Source organism: Podarcis bocagei, assembly GCF_964188305.1.
Source record: "Podarcis bocagei genome assembly, chromosome: 3".
NCBI classification, from domain to species: Eukaryota; Metazoa; Chordata; class Lepidosauria; order Squamata; family Lacertidae; genus Podarcis; species Podarcis bocagei.
In genome coordinates this window covers 18,462,203-18,487,438 of record NC_138127.1, presented here as the reverse complement: position 1 = coordinate 18,487,438, position 25,236 = coordinate 18,462,203, and the positions used below count along the sequence as shown (strand labels likewise).

General features: G+C 41.0%; 1 protein-coding gene across 2 annotated transcripts in view; it reads left to right on the top strand.

Annotated features, from left to right (window-relative positions):
* Positions 1-1,597: 1,597 nt before the first annotated feature.
* The window catches only part of BMP5 (bone morphogenetic protein 5), a 56,054-nt gene continuing 32,415 nt past the window's right edge, over positions 1,598-25,236 (top strand). Inside the window, exons 1-2 of one of the 2 annotated variants that reach the window (XM_081187135.1) lie at positions 1,598-2,239; positions 2,500-2,867. In XM_081187135.1, the coding sequence (XP_081043261.1) occupies positions 2,229-2,239; positions 2,500-2,867 (379 nt within the window). In that variant the 5' untranslated portion in view covers positions 1,598-2,228. Of the gene's footprint in view, positions 2,868-25,236 lie in introns of both variants that reach the window. The other variant, XM_081187134.1, reaches the window with a different exon arrangement.

The window sequence follows — 25,236 nt, the reverse complement described above, 5'->3', positions numbered from 1 at the left end:
TGGGCTGGTGATCACCAGATGTTCCCAACTCCCAACTCCCATCATCCATGACCATGCTGGCTGTGGCTGATGAGACTTGGAGTCCAGCCATATCTGGAGGAGATCCAGTTGGGAAAAATTGCTCTGTAGATCTCTTCCTTGGGGGACCTTGGTCTTCAAGGGTTTTGTGGGGATGAGGTGATGTTATTTATTGGGTCGATTATTATTAATACAGAGATTGTACATTTTTGGTTCTTTAGAAGTGTCTGCAGCCTCTTATGACTCCAACCTCTTTTTTATACTATATTGCTCAAATCCAGAGATTTCTTCCTTTTATCAGCTGATAACTGAAGTGCCCATGTGTTTTTCCATTCGGTTAAATGAAGTGTGTAATTCGGTGGATGGAAACAGATGCATACTTTCAATATCTCCTTCCGCTGAAGTGGAAGGGCAGATCTATTCAGGCAGGAGCAAAGGCTGAATTGACACAAGCAGGCTCATCATCTGAGGACTGCAACACTTTCTGATGGCTTCCACACATGCAATAGTAATGACAGGTCAAACACTACAAACAGAAAATCATTAACTTCAATAGAAGAAGCTCACACAGTCAGCTGTGACTTAGCAGTGGTTGAGCAACTGACTGGAGAAACACTAAATGACATATATGTGGGTGTGACTTAGCCCTAAACCTTTCCATTCTGCCAAATGAAGTATTTTGTATAACCCGGAGGTCTGCATATGTCTCCAGAGGGAAGTTCATTGTATTGATGAGATACCTTCCTTTCTTTTGAAATTTGTGAAGCAGAAAAATGAAACAAATAATTTAGCAAACTTAGGTATTTATACGTTTGCATTTATTTGACTTGACAAGATCCAGCCGTGGGAAAATCTTTAGAAATTCAAGATGCTAGCAATACGTAATGACAAAGAAACTGATTATTTGTTAAATGTCCAACACATTGCTTCCAACACCTGGTAAATAATTTCTAATTTATCATTCTAAAATGAGTTTCAGCTAAGTAGAAAAGAATGCAACTTTATTTGAAAGGGGTACAACCTGACCAAAGTTAAGCACGTTTAAGCATATTAAGCATATTAATTCCAGCTACTTTCTGTATGGCTTCAACATGTTTTTCAGTCCCCACAATCTCAGGTTGTTTTTAGAGTGCTTGACTTTGTTGAATCGTGCTCTTCCAAATTAACAAACCCACATCCAGCACTCAAAGTCCTTGCCCAACAATATCGATGGAATTTTAAAGTACTTAACTTTTGGTGCATCATGCCATAATTATTACAAGGAGAGAGGTGGGTTGCGGGGTTTTTTAAAAAGTTTTTTCATATATTATGCTAATCAATATGATAAAAAATATAATCCTGTGGACCAAGGATTTTGAAAACATTTTACATGTGCCACACACATAATTATTTTCATTGATATTTGGTGCCACACTCCTTTTGAAGAAGTCATTATCTCGCCCTCTTAGAGGCAGGACTGTAATCTGAAGGGGGGGAAATAGCTTTGTCTGGTAACAGAAGGGTTAAGCCATTTCCCCCCTCACTTTGCCCGTTTCAAATTACAATGAGAAGCCTCTTCTCTCCCAGCAGGGTTGTGCTTACATTAGCTTTTAGATCTCTCTTGAAGGGAGCTGCTATGTTTTTGCCTGCTAGAGGTGGAAATAACAGTTAAGGAACTCAAAGGGGCTGGGTGGATTTTCAGCAGGGTCTCTCTCTCTTCCCCCCTTCCCTGAATGAATTCAGGGGAAGGCCTTTTAAATGTTTGGTACATGTTTCAGATTTGCTGGACATTAAGGAGAGAACTTAGGATGTTAATGGTCTCAGCTGATTATTAGGGGGGGGGGATTAGATGTTACACCACCAAGCTGCAGCTCAGACCAGGAAAGAATGAAAGGTGGGAGAAGAGTCTTAAGCAGTTAATTGAGTTGAAAACATTGCAGGAGAAGACTGCTCTGAGAATGCCTGTGTGACTGAAGATGGTCTGTCGTTTAATAGAACCACATCCCCCAAAACTGGTTCTTTACGGTTCTTTACAGGAATGCCTGCATCAACTAACCAAGTTCTGGTCCTCTGCTCCATCAATGCAGAAAAAACAGTAACAACAGTGGAAAATTGGAAGTCCGAATTTCAGCTTTCTTAGAAAGAACTGCGCCCTGACACATCCTGTAATATTTAAATAAGCGGAGAAATAAAACCAGCAAGATGTTGTGCTCAGAAATGACAACGTTGACATGAAGAATAGGTAATTTACAGTTCACCTCTTTTTTTTGCCCCCTACCCCCCAGCCACCAGGAAAGCAGACCTCATAAGAAAAAGTAGAAGGCGGAAGAAAGGGATTACTTTTTTGTTTTTATTTATTTTGCATATTGATATATATATAAAAAATATGGACCAAACTGTGCTCAAAGCTCTGGTGAGCTTACTCTGGAATTGTTGGATTCTAATGGGTTCTGTGAAGGCAGGCATAGGAGACAATCATGTCCACTCCAGTTTCATTTACAGGAGATTGCGGAACCATGAAAGAAGAGAGATCCAGAGAGAAATTCTCTCCATCCTGGGCTTGCCTCACAGACCCAGGCCATTTTCACCTGGAAAGCAAGCTTCCTCAGCACCCCTCTTCATGCTCGACCTCTACAATGCCATGACAAATGAAGAAGATACTGAAGAACTGGAGTATTCGCTCAGGGGATCACTTGGCGGAGAGAGCAAAGGGCTGAGGAAGGGGTACCCAGCATCTCCAAATGGATACTCTCGGAGAATACACATATCTCGCACAACTCCGCTGACTACACGGAGCCCTCCCTTAGCTAGCCTGCATGATACCAACTTTCTGAATGATGCAGATATGGTCATGAGCTTTGTCAATTTAGGTATGTTGCTTTCTTTCTTTCTTTCTTTCTTTCTGATACGTTCCTCTGTGTTTGACAAGCTAGGAGCCAGGACCTAGAAGCTGGCTTCTGTCATAGCCAAATTGGTCCCTGGAAGGTGTATTAATAATGCAAGCTGATGTTGAGCTAATGCTAAAACAGGCTACATTGTAGGTGGTCATGGGGTGTGTAGGTTTCTCTCACTGTTTATGTTAAAGTCAGTTTTTATAATTCTCCTCTCTCGGCTTCTTTCCTTGATGTAATGAAGTTGTGTAGCCTTAGGCTAGTAGCAAGGGTTTTTATTTGGTGTATTTTTGGTAAAATCTTTTTAAAAATAAACACGTGAGTTGGTGGATTATGCACTACAAAACAAAACTTAAAGGAATAGGAAGTTGAAGCGTGTTATTTGAAAGTTACAGAATTGTGTGGGAGAAGAAGCAAAAGGACAGACAGTTTGGAAGATAAGTTTTAGTTGTTTCAGAGATTATAGATAGTGATTCAGCCTTACCTTGTGCAACGTTTCTTGGACATAACTACTGTGGTTATTATTATTCTCTAGTAATTGTGCATAAGATTGCAGCCTTAAAAAGATTTCACATCTCTTGAGATTTTTGTTGCTTTTCCTATCTAAGTTCTCATATTTGTCTAAGTCTGGGAGCCCCCCCCCATGCATATTTGAAAAATATTAATTCTATAATATTTAGAATTAGAAACATAATGAATGGAGCATGTTTTAGAGTGTTCAGTTTTTGAGCGTACGATTCAGGGAAGAATATAATTACAATAAACTGCATAATGAAATAATGATCCACATGCCCACCTTGTAATAGAAAAGGTCAGTTCAAGAATGTTGTTACTAAGCAATTGTTTACCAGTTTGCCAGTTTTCAGTTCAAAGGGGGAAATATCTTGCATATGTTGTTCTCTGGTAAGGAGTGTGTGTTCAGCTCTTCAAAATAACAACATTATTTCCCCTAGTATACAGCTATTCTTTCCAGCATACGACCTGAAATATCTTGCAATGGCTGTGTCTTGTAAATAGCACCTTCTGAATTTTTATTCGCTATAGTGAAGTTACTCCAGTCCTCAGCTGCTAATACCTTATGTCCTAGAAAGCACCAAATGACAAAGTTCAGCTGCTATAAGAATAACAATATTTTGCCAGTTCTTTGCTAGCAGAAAGCTGATTTCAAATCTCTTTGAAAAAATGTACTATTGTGTGCTTTTTAAGGCAATTGCAGTCCGCATTTTTGTTTGTTTTTGTAAGTATAACTATTCCTCAGGAGTTTCATTTCTCGCATTCCTTTCAAATGTTGTCCTACTGTTACCTTTGCTTTGCCCTTAATCTGTAGCTTGATTTAACTCCTGTGCCCAAAGTAAAGTTGAAATGGCTATATAGACCCACACATATTTGCTAAGGGAAGCCAAGGATTCCAAAAAGTACCAAGCAAGTGTTTAAATTTATGCATTTTAACAGAGATCCTTGATGGAGGCAGATTGACGTATCACTTCGTATTCGTTTGCTCTGACTTGTGTCAGGACTGAGCTCCACTGGTTCAAACAGGACCATTCAGTAAATGAATGTGCTATTAAGGAAATACATCCCCTATGCCCGAATCCTTCATAGATCTTCAGGGGTTAGAGATTATGCAGAACACAGACAAAACTGTTACAAGATTTGCTTTACGGACTATTGTTTTTCTTATGAGTTAGATTCCCACCGACCCCCTCCCTAGATCGTTATTGCTTATATCCTACTACTTTGGAAGCACTTTAAGAAGCAGCTGCATATCAGAGTCTTTTTATGGAATCTGGAATGGAAGGATTTTTTTTCTTGTGGTTACTATGTGCAGACATTATTGAATTTCAAGCTTTATTAGGTTTCTATGGGCTGGTCCATAGTATGTTACAGTTCTTCCCCCCTCTGTAGTTGTGCGTTATGTAGCTTCTAAAGCATTTCCCACTTTGCGACATTCATTTCAAAATATCAGTGCATAACGTGAGCTAACTAAGCATTTTAATTTTAAACATAGCCTTCTGTCATTGCCATTCAATTAAATTATGCTGCAATCCTATACCCACCTACCTGGGAGTAAGCAGCATGAAATGCCGTGGGACTTTTCTTCTAAGAAGACATGTATAGAATTGCAGGGTTAATCCTTCATGTAGAACTATCTTCTATTATTTATTCGAAAACCATCAGGCAATCTGGGTTAAGGTGTAAAAGGGAAAAGATGGGAGCGACAAATGGGCAGTCCTTATTTTAACTCCGCAATATTTGTTTTACAAAATAATTGAAGCTCTTTGTGACTGGAAGTATCACTGAAGTTCTTTGTGATTCGAGCTATCAGTCAGTCGCAATCAAATTGCTCTGTTTTGGAAGGAGCTGACCGTGTTTAAGTGGAGGGCTATTATCAAATTACAGTACATTAATCCCCCATGAGGTGATAAAAGAATTTGCATAAATCATTGCATTGCCAACTGTAACTGTTAAAAAACCCATATGCTAAAAATAACAAACGTGAAGTGCTAAGTCTTAGAAATGCTGTTTTCTGTGAGCTTGAGGTAATAAAATTAGTCTTGAGGGACACGTGTACAATGAGGCATTCCCGCCCCCGCCCTTGAGGAACAAAAGGTGGTCATAATAATTATTCTGACAGAATAATTTTTGATAATGTTTGCATGCTTTGCTAATGAAATTTAGAAGTGCCTGAGGGGTTATTGAAATGCTAATTTTGAAATCAAGCTAGAGGGGAAAACTAAGTAATCTGCAATTAAGATGACGTCTGCCTTTTCATCATCTCTGAATCCTGATTTCTTCTTCTTAAGAAGTGCAAATGTATACTTTTTAAAAATTTGTGTTTTCTTTTCTGCTAGTAATATTCTCATTTATGTTTTTAACAATGTAACCTCTCATTCTGTTCTTCCCTTTCAGCTGACGTTTGTAACACTGAAATTGTCACCAAAAACCCTTTAAATTTATTGAGAAATAATTAACTTCAGTATTCTAGTACTCAGAGACAACCAGGACACCTTACTTAACAAAGATAGGTAAATCCATGCCTTTGTTACTATTGCCGTTATCTGATTATGGTAGACAAAAGCTAACAATAGTTTTACCTCATAGTGCCCAGCTACTCCTCTAAAAGGATCTCCTATAGATTGAAATAAAAACTTGCCAACATTTGGAGATTTGTTTCCATTTTTAGCTTACATTTATTCATTAAAATTCATGTCAGATACGGAATCTGGTTGTTTTCATATCCCACCACTTTTTCTGTTGTGTTTAAAAGCTGAACTGTATAACTGGCATGGGATTTTGATAACACGCCCCCCTCCCCCGCTGTCAGGCAGGAAGGAGAGAGACAGCATTCTGGAAGGAGTTTTCAAAATCTGCAGTAATGTGTGATTCAATCCTGGTTGGAAATGTTGATGATAATAATAATAATAATAATAATAATAATAATAATAATAATAATAATAGTACTTAAGCACAGTTCTGTTCAGTGATTCACTGGTGAAATATAAAGGTTGTCTAATGCCTCACTCCCAGGTGATCATTGGAGCTTTGTCTAAGACTAAGTGGATTGCCGACATAAAACTATCTACTCAGATAGACCTCAAAGGATCACTGGGGTTGGGGAACTAGGCTACCTTTTTATTTTACAAATGAGTTGTTGAATAGTGGAAGGCTCTTTACATTCTGTATATTACTTTCAGTGAGACTCCCATGAGAGTGAAATAAATACAGGCAGTGGATGATTGATGCTTGGCATATTGTTCCCACGGATAATTCCAAATTCAGTAGACACTATGATTGTACTTGAAGGGACACAGGTGGCGCTGTGGGTAAAACCTCAGTGCCTAGGGCTTGCCGATCGCATGGTCGGCGGTTCGAATCCCCGCGGTGGGGTGAGCTCCCGTCGTTCGGTCCCAGCTCCTGCCCACCTAGCAGTTCGAAGGCACCCCTAAAGTGCAAGTAGATAAATAGGTACCGCTCTCTAGCGGGAAGGTAAACACCGTTTCCGTGTGCTGCACTGGTGCCGGCTCGCCAGAGCAGCTTCGTCACGCTAGCCACGTGACCCGGAAGTGTCTCCCGACAGCACTGGCCCCCGGCCTCTTAAGTGAGATGGGCGCACAAACCTAGAGTCGGACACGACTGGCCTGTACGGGCGGGGTACCTTTACCTTTACATTTATGATTGTACTTATCCTCAATTTTCTTTTTATTTACCAATACTGTCAAGCTGTAGGTTTGAGGATTGAAAAGCAAGGAAGTAATTTATTAGGGTAGTATTCCACTAAGTTTTATTCACAGCACACCTACTGAAATTAATATCCATTAATTTTAATGGATCTACTCTGATTAGAAATTTGTTGAATACCACCCTTAGTTAGATTCCACTGTAGATTTTCTGTATCTAATTCTTGAATGACCCCCCCCCCATTATAAGCAGCAGAAATAAGCTGAAGAATGGGAGTTTTTAATTCATCTTTTTCATCTTATCAACTACTATTATTTATATACCTCTCCATAGTTCAAAGAAATTTCTGAAAGGTTTACACACATGTATACAGTGGTACCTCAGGTTAAGTACTTAATTCGTTCCGGACGTCCGTACTAACTGGGAATGCCTTATAGTACACGTGTCCCTGAAGCATCACTTTAGCTAATGGGGCCTCCTGCTGCCACCGCGCCGCCGGAGCACGATTTCTGTTCTCATCCTGAAGCAAAGTTCTTAACCTGAAGCACTCTTTCTGGGTTAGCGAAGTCTGTAACCTGAAGCGTATGTAACCTGAAGTGTATGTAACCTGAGGTACCACTGTATATCACTAAGGAAAGACCAGGATCCTGAAAAGCATTGCAGAAACGCTAGGATTTACACATCTTGTACAAACTGAGGGCCAATTCACAGGGTTTTGAGGCTGAGTTGCCCCACTTCAGATTAGCAGGGCTCTCTTATCTTAATGAGGAAAAAATGTGACTTTTGGGCTATACATGGAAACAGCCAGTTTTATATAGCACTGTAACTGCCAGTAAAATTGGCAGCTACTGCTAGGTGTGGGGTTTTTTTTTTCCTTTTTGAAAGAAGCAAGCATTTCCACAAGCAAGCAAACAAACCTGTGTTTTCTCCAGTACTCATAACATTCTGATTTATGCTCATGGTAGCATAACACCTGTTGCCTCTCAGTTTTTCACAAAAACATGTTTGCCACAAACTTGGCCAACTCAAGTTGTGAGGGTGGGAAGTATTGTCATAGTAACCTTGGAAAACCTGTAAAAATTGTATTATCTTTATTTGAAATGAAACCAAGTTAAATAGCATGTTTCTCTTACCTATCAGTGCTCTCCCACATTTCCAATTTTGCCCTTCACTCCCATTTGCTGGTTAAGTACTATATTCACATAAAAAGGTCCGTCAGAAAGGTCATGAATGATTTTGAAAATTGGGTACAGAAAATAGGCAATTCACATTAATGAATGAGTTCTGAAATAGATATATATGTGTGTGAGTTATGTGTACAGTTAGGACATTTACTCTAACTGTTCTGAAGTAACTGATCCAGCAGTGTTTTGAAAACACATATTTTATTTTGTTTTTCCTCGTGGATTTGAAAGAGACTCAGCATCTTGGTTTGCCAGAAAAATATGAAAGAAATCACCAATAACCCAAGAGAAACTGATGTAGCAGATGGCTGGGAGTGTATGGTGAAGGGACATACATATGTGTAAAAATATGTACTGTTATTAATAGTTTTGCCATTAGGAAGGAGGCTGATACAGTTCCGCTTGTTTTTTCAGTATCAGTTGCTTTTTCAGACTAAACAGACTTTGGGCGGGAAGCTGTGGGTTAGGTACAATACATGTCTTACTAGGGAAAAACACACCCATGCACATAGAAAACCTCATAGCAACCGTGAATAGCAATTAAAGTCATCCATAATAACACCTCTTGGTTGTTGATGCAACCTTTTGTTTCCTGGAAAACCATGTGGTGCGTAATATTCCTAACCAGCATGCCGGTTCCTACACAAAGACCTCTGTGACAGCTATCCCTGGCTATGATGAATAATAAGGCAGGCTATTAGGTATTTGCCGTGTGAGGAAAGTGCTTGCATGAAGAATGACTCTCTAGCAGTGAGGTGGTGATTCTTTCCCTGCTTCCCAGGCTGCTCTTGCAAACCCTTCCAAAGAAACCTTTGGTTGGTTGGTTGGCTGGCTGGTTGATAGGCTGTGCTTAACTACATGGCTCCATTAGCACTATACATTTAATGCAGTCATGTCTTCCCCCAAAGACCCCTGGGAAGTGTGGCTTGTTAAGGGTTCTGGGAGTTGTCACAGATCTACAGTTCCTTGGGAAGAGAGATTTACTCTGTTAAACCACAAACTACAGTTCCCAGGATTCTGCAAATATAAAACATTAACACAACAGAGCTGAAGTAGTGTTTAACAACAAGATCAAAGCCCATAATCCTATAGAAGATCTAGGATTTAAAACTGTGTTGATTGGTGCTCTTCATGGAATGCCATCCAGAATCCATGGTAGATGTGGGATTTGAACTTTAATTCCAGGTGCATCTAAAATACTAGCTACTGCAAAATAAGATCAAGTAGGATGCAGTTTGTGGACCAGTCCATACATGCTACTGGTTTTCACCCTAACTATCCTGTTGCATGTAAAATATTCAGAGCCTTCTCAGAAAGCATTGTGGTTGAGATGGTGTGAGATTCTTTGAAAGTGAAATCTGTGGTGTGTGTTCTGCAGTGTGCGAGTCACACAAGTGACTATGTGAGGGTGGATTTATGAATATGTAAATCACACATCTATAGTAGCTATATTTCCACCATGGAAACACTGATTGGGATACAATTTGGATAAGCCCTGCAATTGCGTTATTTTTCTGTAATCCTTCTGTGGTTACTCATTCTTACAAATGTGCTCCCAAGTGACAGAATCAAGATACCACCACAGGAAATTAGCTTTCAGTAATTGAATTTCATGGTGTGTGTTTTTTACTTGCATTATGCAACAGGCGAGACAACATAGGTTGTGGTAATGTTTCTGTGTAACTAGTGATCGTGTGAACTTGCCTTTAGCGTGCAGCAATGCTTGCAAAGTTTGACCTAAAAGCAGGCATGCAAGGAAGCAATGATATCCATTTCAACCTGTATTCATCACGGCCAACACTTTTTCTGTAGTGCTACAGTTTTATTACCACCAAATATTATTTTCTCTGTCCAACATTTAATGCAAGTTACATAACTTATGTAACTTTCACCTTACATTCATTTCAATGAAAAGGAAATGCCAGAACAATGTAAAAAAAAAAAGTTCTTATTTACATGTTGTTTGCAGACTAAAAACAACATAGTAGCTGATTTTTGCAGACTTAAAAACAATGTAACTCGATTATATTCACTTAAGTGATTTCCTTTCCTGCCGCAGAGAAGCAGATGAACTACAGCAATTTCTACTGCACTTCATTTCCCATTTTTGTTGGAATTCTCTGACTTCCTTACCTAAAAGTAGTAGTAGTAGCAGCAATAATATAATTTTGTATGCTGCCCATCTGACTAGGTTTCCTCAGCCACTCTGGGTAGCTCCCAACAGAATACTAAAGCACAATAAAACATTAAAAACTTCCCATACAGAGCTGCCTTCAGAAAACTGGTGGGCAGTGGGATAACATGAGGGTGGTACACTGGAAAAAATATTCTAGGAAAAATGAAAAGTGAAATAAACAATAAAATATGACAGTATGTTAAAAAGAGAGCAGCCGGGGCGGGGGGGGGGGAGATATCACAGCTTTAGTACCGGAGGGAGGGATCCGAACTGCTGAGGCCTCATTAAAGTACAGCAACCACCTCAGTTCCAGAAGCAAATCCTTTCATCCCAGCAAAGTAAAACACATGCACCAAAAGATCCCATCCCACCTCAGTATGTGTGCATGCAGGGAGTACACAGAGCAGCTACTAATGCTTCTGGCCATAAATAACATAGTAGCTAGCTTTCTAAAAACCACAGGTTAAAGGATGAGGGCTGCCATGACGCACACAGAGAGGCTGAGATCAGAAGAGAAGCAAAAAAGGAGGTCAGTCAAAACAATGAATCCCCTTGTTCAGAGTCATATTTATGAGTGCTTCATTGCACCTAAAGTTCATATTTTATTGGCTAGGCCATGGGGTTTCCCCATTTGCTCATCTCTTAAAATAACACCCCTGGCTAAAGATTCCTATAAAACACATGAGTGCTATAGCAGGCAAAACCTGTCAGTCCTGACAACCGGTTAGTTTGTTTTGGTGGAGTGGTGTTGGAGGGACTTTCAATTTTTACCCTGAAGATTGAGATGTTTTCTGTGCAAAGTTGACCGTAGGGCGTTTCATGTTCAGTCCTTGTTTTGAGACACACATTTCTTAAACATTATTGTTTGTTTGCAGGCTATTAGTCTACGTTTAATCTCTCTGTTTGGTAACCCACCTTGTAGTTTGAAGGAAGTGTGGTATGTAATAAACAACCCATGGGAAAACAAAAAACAAAAACTATGCTTCCATCATGAAAAAGATGCTACCAAAAAACCCCTGGCAAATATTCATGCTGGTTCTATGGTGTTTAGAATGCTTCTGTTCTCTTGGCTGAGGCTAAAGGTAGGTCATAGCTCAGTGGTGGAGAATCTTCTTTTTCTGCAGAAGGTCCCTGATTCAGTTGCCAACATCTCCAGGTAGCACTGCCAGTTAGTGTAGGCCAGGGCTTTTTTCCCAGGGGGAACTCACTGGAACTCAGTTCTAGCACCTCTCAGGTGGATGCCATTGCGATTCTAAGAGAAAGAGGTGAACTCCAGCACCTTCCCCCCCCCCCCAAGAAAAATAGCAGTGGTGTAGACAATACTGAGCTAGATGCAACAAAGGATACATCAGCTCCCTATTTTCCTATATTATGCTGTTTCTTTTTCCCACTTCCTTCTTTGTTCCCAGTCCTGTTTGCTCACTGTAACTCACAACACACAGTTGTTCTGTTTCCATGCATCTGTGCAGTCCTCACATTGGACATACCAAATATTTACATACCGGTAGGTCATCCTGGCCAATAGAATTAAAACAGTAGACTGGACAAAAGTGGCCAAGGAACTGTACTGTGATGGCAAAGGGAAAAAGGGCAATGAGAAGAGTTGCAGTGAAACAATATGGGAAACTGGGAGCTGCCTTTCAACATAATAAGACAAAACATGTAAGTTTAGTCTCGGCCTTGCCAAGAAATTCCACCCAAATAATTTGTACAACGCTCCGTTTCTGCCCAAACCCGACTTCTTATTTATAAACAAAATATATCCTTCTGTCCAGCTGGACAATGTTAGGAGTTAAGTGCCCTTCTTATTGGAGGAGCCAACACATTTTGAAGACCCTGTTCCCCAGACAGAAAGACTAGATTCAGTGTCTATAAAATCCCCAAGAGTAACCTATTTCTGCTTATGAGCAACTGAACTGGAATGTATCCTTCAATAATTAAAATTTCTTGCTTGTGTTTCAATTATATATTCTTCCAAAGCATCTTTAAAAGGGGATTTTAATGGATTGTTTTAATTCATTGTCTTGATTCACAGAATTCTGCATGCCATATTTCAGAGTACGGTGGCAGAATCTATGGCCTTCCGTATGTTGTTGGGTTTCAACTCCTGACAGCCCCAGCCAGCATGACCAATGGTCAAGAATGATGCAAGTTGTTGTAGTCCAACTACATATGGACAGCTTCAGGTTCCCTGTTCCTGGTTATGAGAATCAGGTTTGAACTCTTGCCTTTTCAGCACTAACACTAGTTTCTCATGACACCTGACTCTGCAGTCGACACTTACAATTCATTCCAAATCAAAGATTCCAACCATGGATTCTGTCTGTGGTTTGGAGGGAATCGCTTAGCAGAATTTGCCAAGTTGGATGTCGTGGCAAACCATGGTTAGTGCTAAATTGGAAATGGGAACACGTCAGTCCATTGTCTGGGGGAATCTACTGACTTCAGCCTATATATGTGTTTTAATTACTTAAAGTAATATAAGATTCTGCTCAACAGCGCTACGAAATTTTGATTCCGGGGTTTCTAAGTATTGCGCAAGTGTCATGTTTGTGGTGAACAAAGTTAGTGCTACTACAAGTGAATACAGAGTATGCAAAAGGTATAATGCAGTACAGTGGTACCTCTGGTTAAGTACTTAATTCGTTCTGGAGGTCCGTTCTTAACCTGATACTGTTCTTAACCTGAAGCACCACTTTAGCAAACGGGGCCTCCTGCAGCTGCCGCACCGCTGGAGCACTATTTCTGTTCTCATCCTGAAGCAACGTTCTTAACCCAAGGCACTATTTCTGGGTTAGCGGAGTCTGTAACCTGAAGCGTATGTAACCTGAAGTGTATGTAACCCAAGGTACCACTGTATAGCTATCTGTTACACACTACACCTTTAAAGTACATTCCCGCCCCCTCCCAAGAATTAGGGGAACTGTAGTTTACCTCTCACATAGCTACAATTCCCAGCATCCTTAGCAAACTACAGTTTGTACTTTTAATGTGCTTTAAAGATCTGGTGTGTTTGCAGCCTTAAAGTACAATCATATGCCTGGTTACTTGGAAGTCCCATTGTGTTAAATGTGGCTTGCTCTCTAGGATATGTGTTTAGGATTGCAGCCTTCATGTATTTAATCAGGAAGGCAAAATATAGCATACTAAATTTATGAAAGCTGAATTGCCTAAAATGAAATTGCTTTTTATTTTAAAGTTACTTTGTTTTTTTTAAAAACAAAACAAACAAAAGCGAAAACCAATACTGTGGATTCATTTCAGCCCTGGCCTTTGCGTGATTCCTTGCTTGGGCCAATTTTTATCTGCTGACCATCTGACCCCTGTTGTTAATTTTACTTAATTGCATCCTGTTTTAATGTTTTGCAATGAGGATGAAAGTTCTTAAAGCCTTATGGAGAGGATATGAAGGCTAATAATAGCAAATGTTGTAATAAAGCCCAGTCTCATGAGGTTATTTCTTTAGTCTGATGGGTGGCATAGTAGTTTCAAGACCTTAAAGTAAGGTGAGACTCTGAATCAAGTTCTTTTTGAAGAGGGAGATTGTCTTCCTATTGTGAAAAAAGGCTTTCCTGTTTGCTTTTTTGGGAGTTGGAACGCTCTCCAAAAGCATTATTTGGGATGTAGCCCCTTTGAATAATCAGTAACAGCACTTGAGTGCAGATAGGGTTGATCTGAGGCTTGTAGATATCACAGGAAGCATCCATCTGGAACATAGCAAGCTGTTTACATAGGGTCAAACTATCTGATCACCTAGTTCAGTGTTGTCCATTCTGACTGGCCGCGGTAATTTAGGGTTTCAGGCTGAGGTCTTTTCACATCATGACAGATGGGTGGGGTACAAATAATAAAATTATTATTATTGTAGTTATTATTATACAGCCCAGCTTGTTCGGAGTTTTGGGCTGGGTTGCCATCAGTATGCCGATGACACCCAACTCTATCTGTTGATGGATGGCCATCCTGACTCGGCCCCAGACACACTGACCAGATGTTTGGAAGCTGTGGCTGGATGGTTACGTGGGAGCCGGTTGAAGCTAAATCCTTCGAAGACAGGGGTCCTGTGGCTGGGATGGGACGATATGGGGTTGGGGGGGCAACTCCCATCTCTTGCGGGGGCACAATTAGTGCCAGCACCGTCCGTTAAGAGTTTGGGTGTAATCTTCGACACCTCCCTTTCCATGGAGGCGCAGATTGCAGCTATAACAAAGGCGGCATTTTTCCATCTCCGCCAAGCTAAGCAGTTGGTTCCTTACCTCTCTCGCCCTGACCTAGCCACTGTGATCCACGTGACGGTCACCTCCAGACTGGATTATTGTAACTCGCTCTACGTGAGGCTGCCCTTGAGACTGACCCAGAAACTCCAGACGGGTGCAGAATGCTGCAGCGAGACTCCTTACGAGGTCTTCGCTGCGAGATCACATTCACCCGGTGCTATACCAGCTGCACTGGCTCCCGGTGGAGTACAGGATCAGGTTTAAGGTGCTGGTTTTAACCTTTAAAACCCTATACGGCCTAGGACCCTCGTACCTACGGGACCGCTTCTCCTGGTATGCCCCACAGAGAAACTTACGGTCTTCAAATAAAAACATCTTGAAGGTCCCAGGCCACAGAGAAGTTAGGCTGGCCTCAACTAGAGCCAGGGCTTTTTCGGCTGTGGCTCCGATCTGGTGGAATGCTCTGTCACAAGAGACCAGGGCCCTGCGGGACTTGACATCTTTCCGCAGGGCCTGCAAGACAGAGCTGTTCCACCAGGCCTTTGGCCAGGCACAGCCTGACTCCCTCCCTCGGCAATCTTCGCAGAGCTCTGGCCCAATGGTTGCCAGTGGCTTGAATTAATTAATTTTATAATGAATGATTTTAGAGTGTTGTTTATGCTGTACTTTTGTACTGTTTTATTGTTGTTAGCCGCCCTGAGCCCGGCTTCGGCTGGGGAGGGCGGGATATAAATAAAATTATTATTATTATTATTATTATTATTATTATTATTATTATTATTATTATTATTTGCTCTTTGATCCTTTTAAATTTTAAAATACAGTCGTACCTTCGTTTTCAAACAGCTTATTTCTTGAACGTTTTGGCTCCCGAATGCCACAAACCCAGAAGTGACTGTTCTGGTTCTGGGAAGCCAAATGTCCAACTGGGCTTCTGCAGCTTCTGATTGGCTGCAGGAGCTTCCTGCAGCCAATCAGAAGCCGTGCTTTGGTTTCCAAATGTTTTGGAAGTCGAATGGACTTCCGGAACTGATTCAGTCTGACTTCCACGGTACAACTGTAGCTGGAGATGCCAGGATCCAGACCTGGGCTCCAGTACATGCAACATGTGTGTTCTGCCACAAAACAGTGGCACAACTCTCTGATTCTAAGTAAGTCCAGGATGTATTGTCTGACTGAAGAAACGGACTTATGTGTGTGCCTCTTTGTGTGCATCTAATATTTCTCCAGGAAGTCCTCTGTGACCTTTCCAGCCTCTGTGTATATTCCAAATGCTGAAAGCTCTTTGGCTTCAAGTCGTTTGCGCTTTGACCAAATGAATAAAAATGGTAATGTTGTGCACCTCTAAGACCTGGATGCTGGTAAATACGTTTACTTGAAAGCAAGCCCTGCTCATTTCAATAGAAATTATTTCTATATATCCATTTCACGTACCTGAAACAATGTGCATTCTGCTCTAGGAAGATCTAAAAATGTCAGTCCCATGTGTTTTTGGTTTACAGTCTGTTTACATAATACACGAGTGATGCTTTTCTCAAGGGGGCAAGTGTCTCTTACATGTTATATAAACACAGTATAAAGTAAAACCACGTGGTGGAAATTTTCAAACCTTCCCAATGTAGCCGTAGTCATGGAAGCAGCAGCAAGCACATGGCTTCAGGTGTGGGGAAAAAGAGGAGTTTTAAGCATGCTCAAGATCAGTCCTAAAGATCTCCATGTCCTTATGTAAAACCAAAGCATCCAAAGCATTTAAAAAAAGGGATTAGTATGTATGTTACTTTGTACTTGGTATGGGGTGAGGGGGAACTCTTAAGAGTGATATGAAAGGGTGACACATTTTCATTCAAAATGTGTGCACATTCTTCACTTTTAGAAAGCTGTTTTAGATACAGGCAAGACTCCTAAGCAACATCACACAACTATAGTCATCTGAGGATTGGTGTTTACTAATTCAAATGTATGCATTAATTAGCTGTAGATTGCAAGAATGTGTGTGTGTGGGAATTTCCCCTAATTCTGATGATCAAGGTACTATTTTCTAGATTGTTTATTGTTTTGTAACAATGGTGGGATGATCAAACGACTGCTGCCATTCTTAAAATATGATGGGACTTCCCTTAGAACCAAAGTATTGTACAGAAAGGGGTACCTACTTTTTTGATACTTTATTGTCAGGGATGAGGCATCTGAGGCTGGAAATCCAATTCCCAGCAGCACCAGCTGACATAGCATATGGTTAGGGATAATGGGAGTTGTCAGGGCCGGACATCTTTAGACACCCTAAGCACTCCAGGCATCAGCTTGTGCAGAGGATTGAGGGGGCCTGACAGGACATTGTGAGGAGCCAGGGGGTGGAGCTTGAACACCTTCTGAAAATTGAGAGGACCCACCCCTCTTAAAAATACATTGGGAGGGGGGCAAAACTGCCCCAGTTCCTAGGAGTTGGCATCTATGCTAAGCACTTAAAATATTTTGGGACACACACACACACAAGCCGTAAAACAAAATTTTGTTTTTCAAAATGAAACAAAATCTACAGTAAGATAGAAAATAATGTTTATTTTTGTATATTTGCATAAATATTTATTTTTGTTCAGCTGCACCAAATGGCACATGGTAAATCTGGCACATAGCTGCCAACGTTTCCCTTTTTTAAAGGGAAATTCCCTTATTCCGAATAGGATTCCTCGCAAGAAAAGGGAAAAGTTGACAGCTATGATCTGGCAGTGGAAAATTTTGGTGGTGCCCCCTTCCCTTGATACCCTAAGCATGTGCTTATTTTGCTTAATGGTTAATCCAGCCCTGGGTTTCCCATCTCTGTTTTATGCTGATCTTCTGAAGGAGGCAAAAGTCCTTGAGAACAAGAAGTGCTTCTTAAAATTAATGTGTCCATCTTTGCCTAACTTGTTGGCCTTGGCTATTTTCTTCTTAACATGCCCTGACATATTTTATTAGCTTCAAAACTAGTGAACACTGGATCACTGGAGGGTGCCTTTTACTCAGTCAGATCATTGGTTCAACCAGCATATTGTCTACACTTGACCTAGCCGTGGCTCTCCAGAGTTTCAAAATTTCTCTTCCAGCCTTGTGCAGAACTCCCAGGGACCTTGCACCAGATGCTCAGCCACTGAGCTATAGTCTTTTCACAAATGGTCCACGCAAATTTTCAAATTGACACATACCTGATTCAGAAATTGTATGACTGTTTTTTCTAGCTGAATGGAAGTCAAATGCTCTGGTGAGGTAGTGCCCTAAGTAAGAGCAGACCCTGGCTATGAAAAAAATTCAAGGAAAATGAGTTATGAGTATTATTGGAATCAGTGCTTTGCAAAGAACCTGACACATTCAATAGCAGTGAAGATTTCTGAGCCTTCATTGTATCTGGGTGGGGGGGTGTCAAACAGATTTTTATTTTTTTATGTATTTCACTAATCTCCAGGCTGATTTGAACTGACATGCTCACTTGTAGGTTTTTGAAAACTCTGCTATTAATGGGTCTTTCTTTTTTGCTACTGAACAAAAGTAAAGACAAGTAGAAAACAGTAGACTGTAACCAAAGCAACATAACGTGAACTTGATTTTCCTCTTATTTTTCAACCTTAGCAGGCTGAATAATTTATTTGACTTATAGGCAATTATAGACTCACCTTACCCTTTTACTAATCAGGAACAGTATAGCAGAAGCTGGCTCCCTAACAGGACATGAAGTAAATGTGGAAAATTTGACTTCCCAACTTGAAACAGGAGCTTTAGTGTATTCCGATCCATACCTGAATGATATTAATTTCTCTTAAGTTTTCCTTACTGAAAAGGTAGTGTTAGCGTCATTCTTTAGAGGGCTTTCTGTTTTGAGGGAGGGAAATTGGTCTTACAGCCTGAGTGTACCACACTTTGTGTATTTATGACCTAGGGAACTAGCTTGTGATCTAAAGGCTTTTATTTAATTTATTTCAAATGTAAAATTGACTCGGATCCCACAGCAATTCAGGTCTAAGGACTGGCAAGATCTGTCTGCAAGACTTTAGGTCTGAACAATCTAGAAGCTAATATTTTTAGATCTATTTAAATTCGTGAAGTAAGTGTTCTTGCAAAGTTGGCAAATGAGCTGAGCTCTCTTGGAAGCATGTTGCTAAGATCTGGCAAATCGGCACCTGAAATGCTTATAATAATTGCCAGTGGTGTTTACTTTTTATTATGGAGAAACAGAAGAGTACAAAGCTAACATGACCCCTCAGATTTCAGCACAGGAGCAAGTGGGATTAGTCTGAAAACTGGCTATCTTCTGAGAATGGAAGTTTTGACGGAGCTGGGTTTTTGTGGCAGAGTGTGATCCAGAATTGCACCCTCAAATGCATTCCCGCCCCAGAGCACAGAAATGCTTTGCGAAAGACCCCCAATTTAAGATTAACATAAGGAAAGCTGAATTCTGCTGGCTGGAAAGAATTATAAGAAGAAACTACACATGATGTTAATGATGTGATTAGCAATCAGGAAGGAAATGAGGTGCATCAGGTGAAGGTGATTGTCCTTGTGAGCACAGCACCCAGGGAAGCAAGGTTTAAGTCCTGCAGTATTGATTTAAAAATATCACTCTGGCCTGCTGAGAAGGATTAAACCTTTTCCCTCTCATGCTTCATTCCTGAGGACACTCCACTCCACAACAGGTATTTAAGTAGTTTAAGAACCTTCAATGTGATTGCTAATCCTGTTACATGTAACAGGGTGAATCATTTTTACTTCCTGGTCTAGAGGATGCATACCCTCCAACATTTCTCTGATGAAAATAGGGACGTCCTAAGGAAAAGCGGGGCGTTCAGGGATCAAATCAGAAACTGGGATGGCTTCTGTAAATCCAGGACTGTCCCTGGAAAATAGGGACACTTAGAGGGTCTGGAGGATGGTGAGGGGGCAGGGAGTTTACTAAGACACCTCCTTTTTTTGCAGATCACCATACAGTGGTACCTCAGGTTAAGTACTTAATTCGTTCTGGAGGTCCGTACTTAACCTGAAACTATTCTTAACCTGAAGCACCACTTTAGCTAATGGGGCCTCCTGCTGCTGCTGAGCCGCTGGAGTACGATTTCTGTTCTCATCCTGAAGCAAAGTTCTTAACCCGAGGTAATATTTCTCAGTTAGCGGAGTCCGTAACCTGAAGCGTATGTAACCCAAGGTACCACTGTACACAGGAACATATGCAGAGTGGGCAGGTGTTAGGGTAGTCCATGATTATTCATCTAGGAGGTCAAAAAAATCTTTGTGCCTGTATGATACAGAGCAAAGGAGACATATGAAAAATGAAAATGAAACCAAAGCCAGCCACGGAAGTGATGGGGTCTGCTCTGTAAAATTTTATGAATGTGAAATATTCTGAAATAAAGCACACTGCTGTATTGCTATGGATCAGCTACATTCTAGAACAGATGGACCCAGTGGATTCCTGGACTGCAACTCCTGCTGTTGCTTATCTCTGGCCATAGTGGCTGGAGCTGATAGAAGTTGTAGGTTCAACAACATCAGGAGGGCTCCATTCTGGGATCAGTTGAGAGTTTTTGTAGATTAATACTCTAGGACAAAGATCCCCAAACTGCGGTCCATGGACCACCAAGTGGTTTGCAAGAGTCTGTGGCATGTCTGTAAAAATGATAACGGCATTTAAGTGGTCCATGGGAAGAAACGTTTAGGAACCACTAACTAATGCTGTATAATTCTGCAATACGGACGCTTTTTGATCTTGAGACACATAACGTCATAATATAGCAGCTAAATATATTAATTAGTCTACAAAGGAATGGACAGAGTTCAGCAGGCTCTAAGAAATATCTATAAATATCTAGCTTTGTAGTCTCTGTGTTACAGTACTAATATTTTCCTTGATTTCTGGTTTCCAGACATCTTATCAAGCCAATTCATTCATTCATTTTAAACGTTCTGATGCTGGTAAGGATCAGACTAGCGTAAGGAAAGACAAGGTGTCATTTCCCCCACTTAAAATCAACAACTGTAATGCCTTCCAGAATTTAATAATTAGGGAGGCAGCTGCAACGTCGCGCTTGTTTTGACTTGCAAAACAGCTACATATGACTTGGAAAGTAAAAGGAAATTATAAATGGAATGAATAACACATGTTTACAAATTAACTTTTCATCGAAACATTGCTTTATGGGGTGATATGGTTTCCTTAATTGAAATACGTTGTTGTTTTCACATGGGTGATTTTAAATGGGGGCTTTAAAAATTGCGAAAAGTAAAGGAAAGACACCGAGAACACTCTTTAATAAAGGCTGGTTTAGGGTTAAAGGGTTTACAGAAGTACAGGCCTAAATCATATGCTTGTTGGAGTCTGTACTGGTGGATTTATAGATATGCACATTATGTGCAAAATTAGGGCTCTCTACATCTGACAGCCCCCCAAGTTATTAGTATAGAGTGGTACCTCGGGTTAAGAACTTAATTCGTTCTGGAGGTCTGTTCTTAACCTGAAACTGTTCTTAACCTGAGGTACCACTTTAGCTAATGGGGCCTCCCGCTGCTGTCACGTGATTTCTGTTCTCATCCTGAAGCAAAGTTCTTAACCTGAGGTACTATTTCTGGGTTAGCGGAGTCTGTAACCTGAAGTGTCTGTAACCCGAGGTACCACTGTACATTGCTCATTGAGAGGATACCTTTGGCTACAATGATTTACCATGGTTGAATTCTAGTATTTTAGTTTGTTGCACTGTTTCCACTCTTCATTTCTCCTATTCCCTGATTAAAATCGCTGGAGGCTGCTCCATTAGGATGGGGTTGCCAGCGCAGTGCCTGCAAAGGCCTTTGATTGAAACCCCAGAACAGGGGTGCCAGATTCTGAGCTTTTTCTTTCTTTTTTTTTTAAGTACATCTCTTGCCCTTCTAGAAATAAAATTATGAAGCATAATGCACAGGAACCCTTCTAAGCAATTTCTGTTAAATGAGCCAGCCTGGCTGCTCCTGCCTTTCAGTGTTTTTAGCCAATGAGTGAAATCAGAGCTGTGATTGATAAGCTTGTTGTTTGGACACCGGGCAATAGGAATCCCTTGGATTTATAACTGTATAAGTGGAGTAATTTCACTGGAGCCTGTGGCATCATGGACCCCAGACTTCAAGCTTTCATTTAAAGAGAAAAAAAAGCCCCTAGTTCTTCTAGAAAGAAAGTTAGGAAACATAATGTTCAGGCAACCTTCTAAGCTTGGGGCAACGAACCCAACACAAGCAAAGGGATGAGTATAATGTTTTTTCTGGCTCTGTAGCACAGAACCCTTGATAGAGATGGAAAGAAGATCCACCCTCTTATGGATTCACTCACTTACAACTCCAGTTGGCTATGATGCTGATTCCTCCACTCATTTCTGGAGGGAAGGATTTGTCTGAGCAGTTGTCACGGGACAAAGATGGAGAGGAGATGATGGATGTGGTGCCACCTCTTTGGGTTTAGGCAGGATGTCATGGTGTGGGAAGTGTCAAGGCCATTCCACCTCCCCTCCTTTGGCTGCCCGTGGCAGGGCTTTCTGAAAAGCGGGGAGCTAAAGATGTCCTGTGAATGTTTGCCTTCTCTTTGCTTTGCTGCCCACGGCCTCATGGAAGAAGCAGGTAGCGGCTCTCGGCATGGGGGAGTTTCAGGGGGAAGTGTGTGCGTTTGTGTAACAGTGGAGGAAGAAGTGCAGGATCCACCCATTTCCTGCTCTATTTGTTTTGCTGCCTGTCAGCCACATGGAACAGTGGGTAGGCAGCTACTCTTTTAAAGAAGTGTATGTATGTTAGGGTGGGAACTGAAATTGTGATAATCATCTGCTGCTCATTTTGCTGCCTGCCAGCCATGTGACATGCAGCTGCTTGAAAGTGTGTGTGTAGGAACAAATGTTGTAGTGCTTGTTTGCTGTTATGGAGCAGACAATTATGGTTTCTAGTTAGGGATCCAATAGGGTTTTTTGTTTTGCTGCTTTTCACAAGAAGACCCACAGTTTATTGCTGAAGCGGAACAAATGTCAATCCACAGACAACCCAAATGATGCTTGTTCCAGTTCAGCAGTGAACCACAGGTTTTACCAGACAACCCACCCCCACCCCAATCTTGTACCCCTGGCTAGAAATCAAGGGACAAATGGGCCATCAGTTGACTATGAGGGTGAGTGGAAAATATGGTAACTTTCCTGTTCCTGTTGCATGCTGTACAGCTGGGATGATTCCAGAACTGTTCAGTGCAGTGGCAGGGAACACAATGCAAAGGCATCATAATCACCATCACATTTTCCCTGACTGTTCCCAGTTTTGTTTTGTGGGGGGAGCCCAGTACTGAGGCACCACACCTCCTTTTTCTTTGTTGTTGTTGTTTTGTGGGGTGTAGGGAGCAAGCCCCGCGCAGAGGCACCATCATCATTATCACCTTTCCCCAAATTATTCCCAGGTTGTTTGAAGAATGAGGAGCACAGTGCAAAGGCAGAAACATTATCATTTCCTCATATGCACCAAATTTTGATATAGCCACATTTATTTGGGTCAGTGTTTCCCAAACTGGGGTCTCCCATTGTTTTTGGACTACAATTCCCATCATCTTTGGCCACTGGTCCTGCTAGCTAAGGAAGGTGGGAGTTGTAGTCCAAAAACAGCCAGAGACTCGAGTTTTGGAAACACTGATTTTGGTCAATCAATAGGACCTCTCAAAAAGGTTGCACACGAGGCCCATAGACCATAAATACATCACCATAAATACTCTGCAGATGAGTCTCTGCCAAGGACCAAATTGTTAGGTCTTTTTCTTTTAAAGGCAGGGCAGAGTGTGGAGTTCAGAGTGCTTGCCATAGAAGCACCTAGTGCTTTGACCTTGTTTTTAGTAGCTAAGGAAACCTGCATGGAAGTAGCAGAGATTGAGAGTTCTAGGGGTCATTTTGTTTAGTTGCTCCTTATCTATAACATGTCTGAATATTTTAAAATTCTATGAACCAATTTAGCCTTGGGCTCTAAAAGAAATCGAAAATATAACGTAATCTTAAAAAAGATAATAAAATACACTTTTCCAGATAGATGAGAATTCATCTCTTCCTAGCAAGAAAATTCATTTCTTCCTAGCTCTGGTAATTTTGGAAACTGAGCAGCTAAACCTTTTGATACCCCTTTCAAAAGATTAGGTAAGATTAGCTCTTGCAATACTGAATATATATATTACACATTTATATTTTAAAAAGCCCAATGAAAGATTAACATCTAATTTTAAGGAAAAGAGTAAGGGGGAGGGAAAATAGGCAAACTAGGAAAGTAATAGGTGTGCAAAACTAGGGGGAAATACTACTTAAAGCTACTTCCAGATGAATCCATACTTTGTGGGCAGTATATTGAGAGAGGGTGATTATTAAGATACGTTATAAAGGTCCATCAAATACCCACATAGTCCTCAGGATCTGCAGTTCCCCATAGCGTGCGCGCGCGCGCGCACACACACACACACACACACGATAAGTTGTGCAACATGTAAAGTCTTTTTGAGTCAGTTATTAACTGTGATGTTTGTTTCTACGGTAATTTCTATTCAGAGCAAAGGGATGCGAACAAAAACAGACACTGATTCCTACATATGTGCATTTTAGAAGTTGTGGTCCGACCAGAACGAGATGGAGATCGTGTTTTTACCATTTGTCCTAGCTCTGACAATTTGGTATGATTCGTTCAGCATTGACTTAGCTCTTGGCGCTGCATCTCTGGAACTAGTGTGACTTTGCTTTCAGAGTAATCCACGTTCAACTGATCCAGGTTGCAGCCAAATTGTCTTGCTGGCAGGTGGAGGGGCATGTAAACAGAACCTCTCTTGTGGCAGATCAGGAAACTGACCCCTATGGACTCTGGCTGACCCACACTAGAACCACCTGCAGCTGGAGGCAACACTGTTATGGGATTGTGGCACACACACAGCCCCAAGTTTATGGCTTGGATTATGTGGGTTATTCCTAGGGGGCTAATATGTGAATACTTCCACCTTGGACAAGGGATTAGATTTGGTGGCCTCTTGCTCCTTTCATAGCTTTGTAATTCAATGAGTTCAAATATTGGCAGCATGGTGCATAATATATTCAAGCAATCGCAGCTCATATATTTTTGATTTAAAGTGCCTGAAGAAAAAAATAATACATGTAGTCCTTCATTCCGATCTAATTCCCTTTTCTACTTTGTGGAAGTTCTTTCTTTCTCATGCGTCACTTAGGATTCCTGAAGAAGAATCAGAGACGTGTGGGTGAGAGCAGGTTGAAGGTGGGAGATAGAGAAAGGGACAGAGAGCTGTTTGATGTTTCTGTCTGTTCCCAGTAACACAATAACTAATTCCTGGGGCCTCTGCCCTTTGAGTGTGTAGGAACCAGAGTCCTTCATTTATCTGAGACTTATCTGTCACCTACCACATTTGATATCTCCAGCCTCTGCTTTTAATTATCATTCATCAGAAAGAACACTCAGTAATTTCAAGAGGAAACTCTTGAGACCTTTGACCTGAGCTTGTCAGATAACCAAAAGTATTCACTGAAGATAAACTATCATTTCATTGGGTTCAAGATGTAAACATGTGCACTTTGTTCTGTGTCAGCTTACAGTAA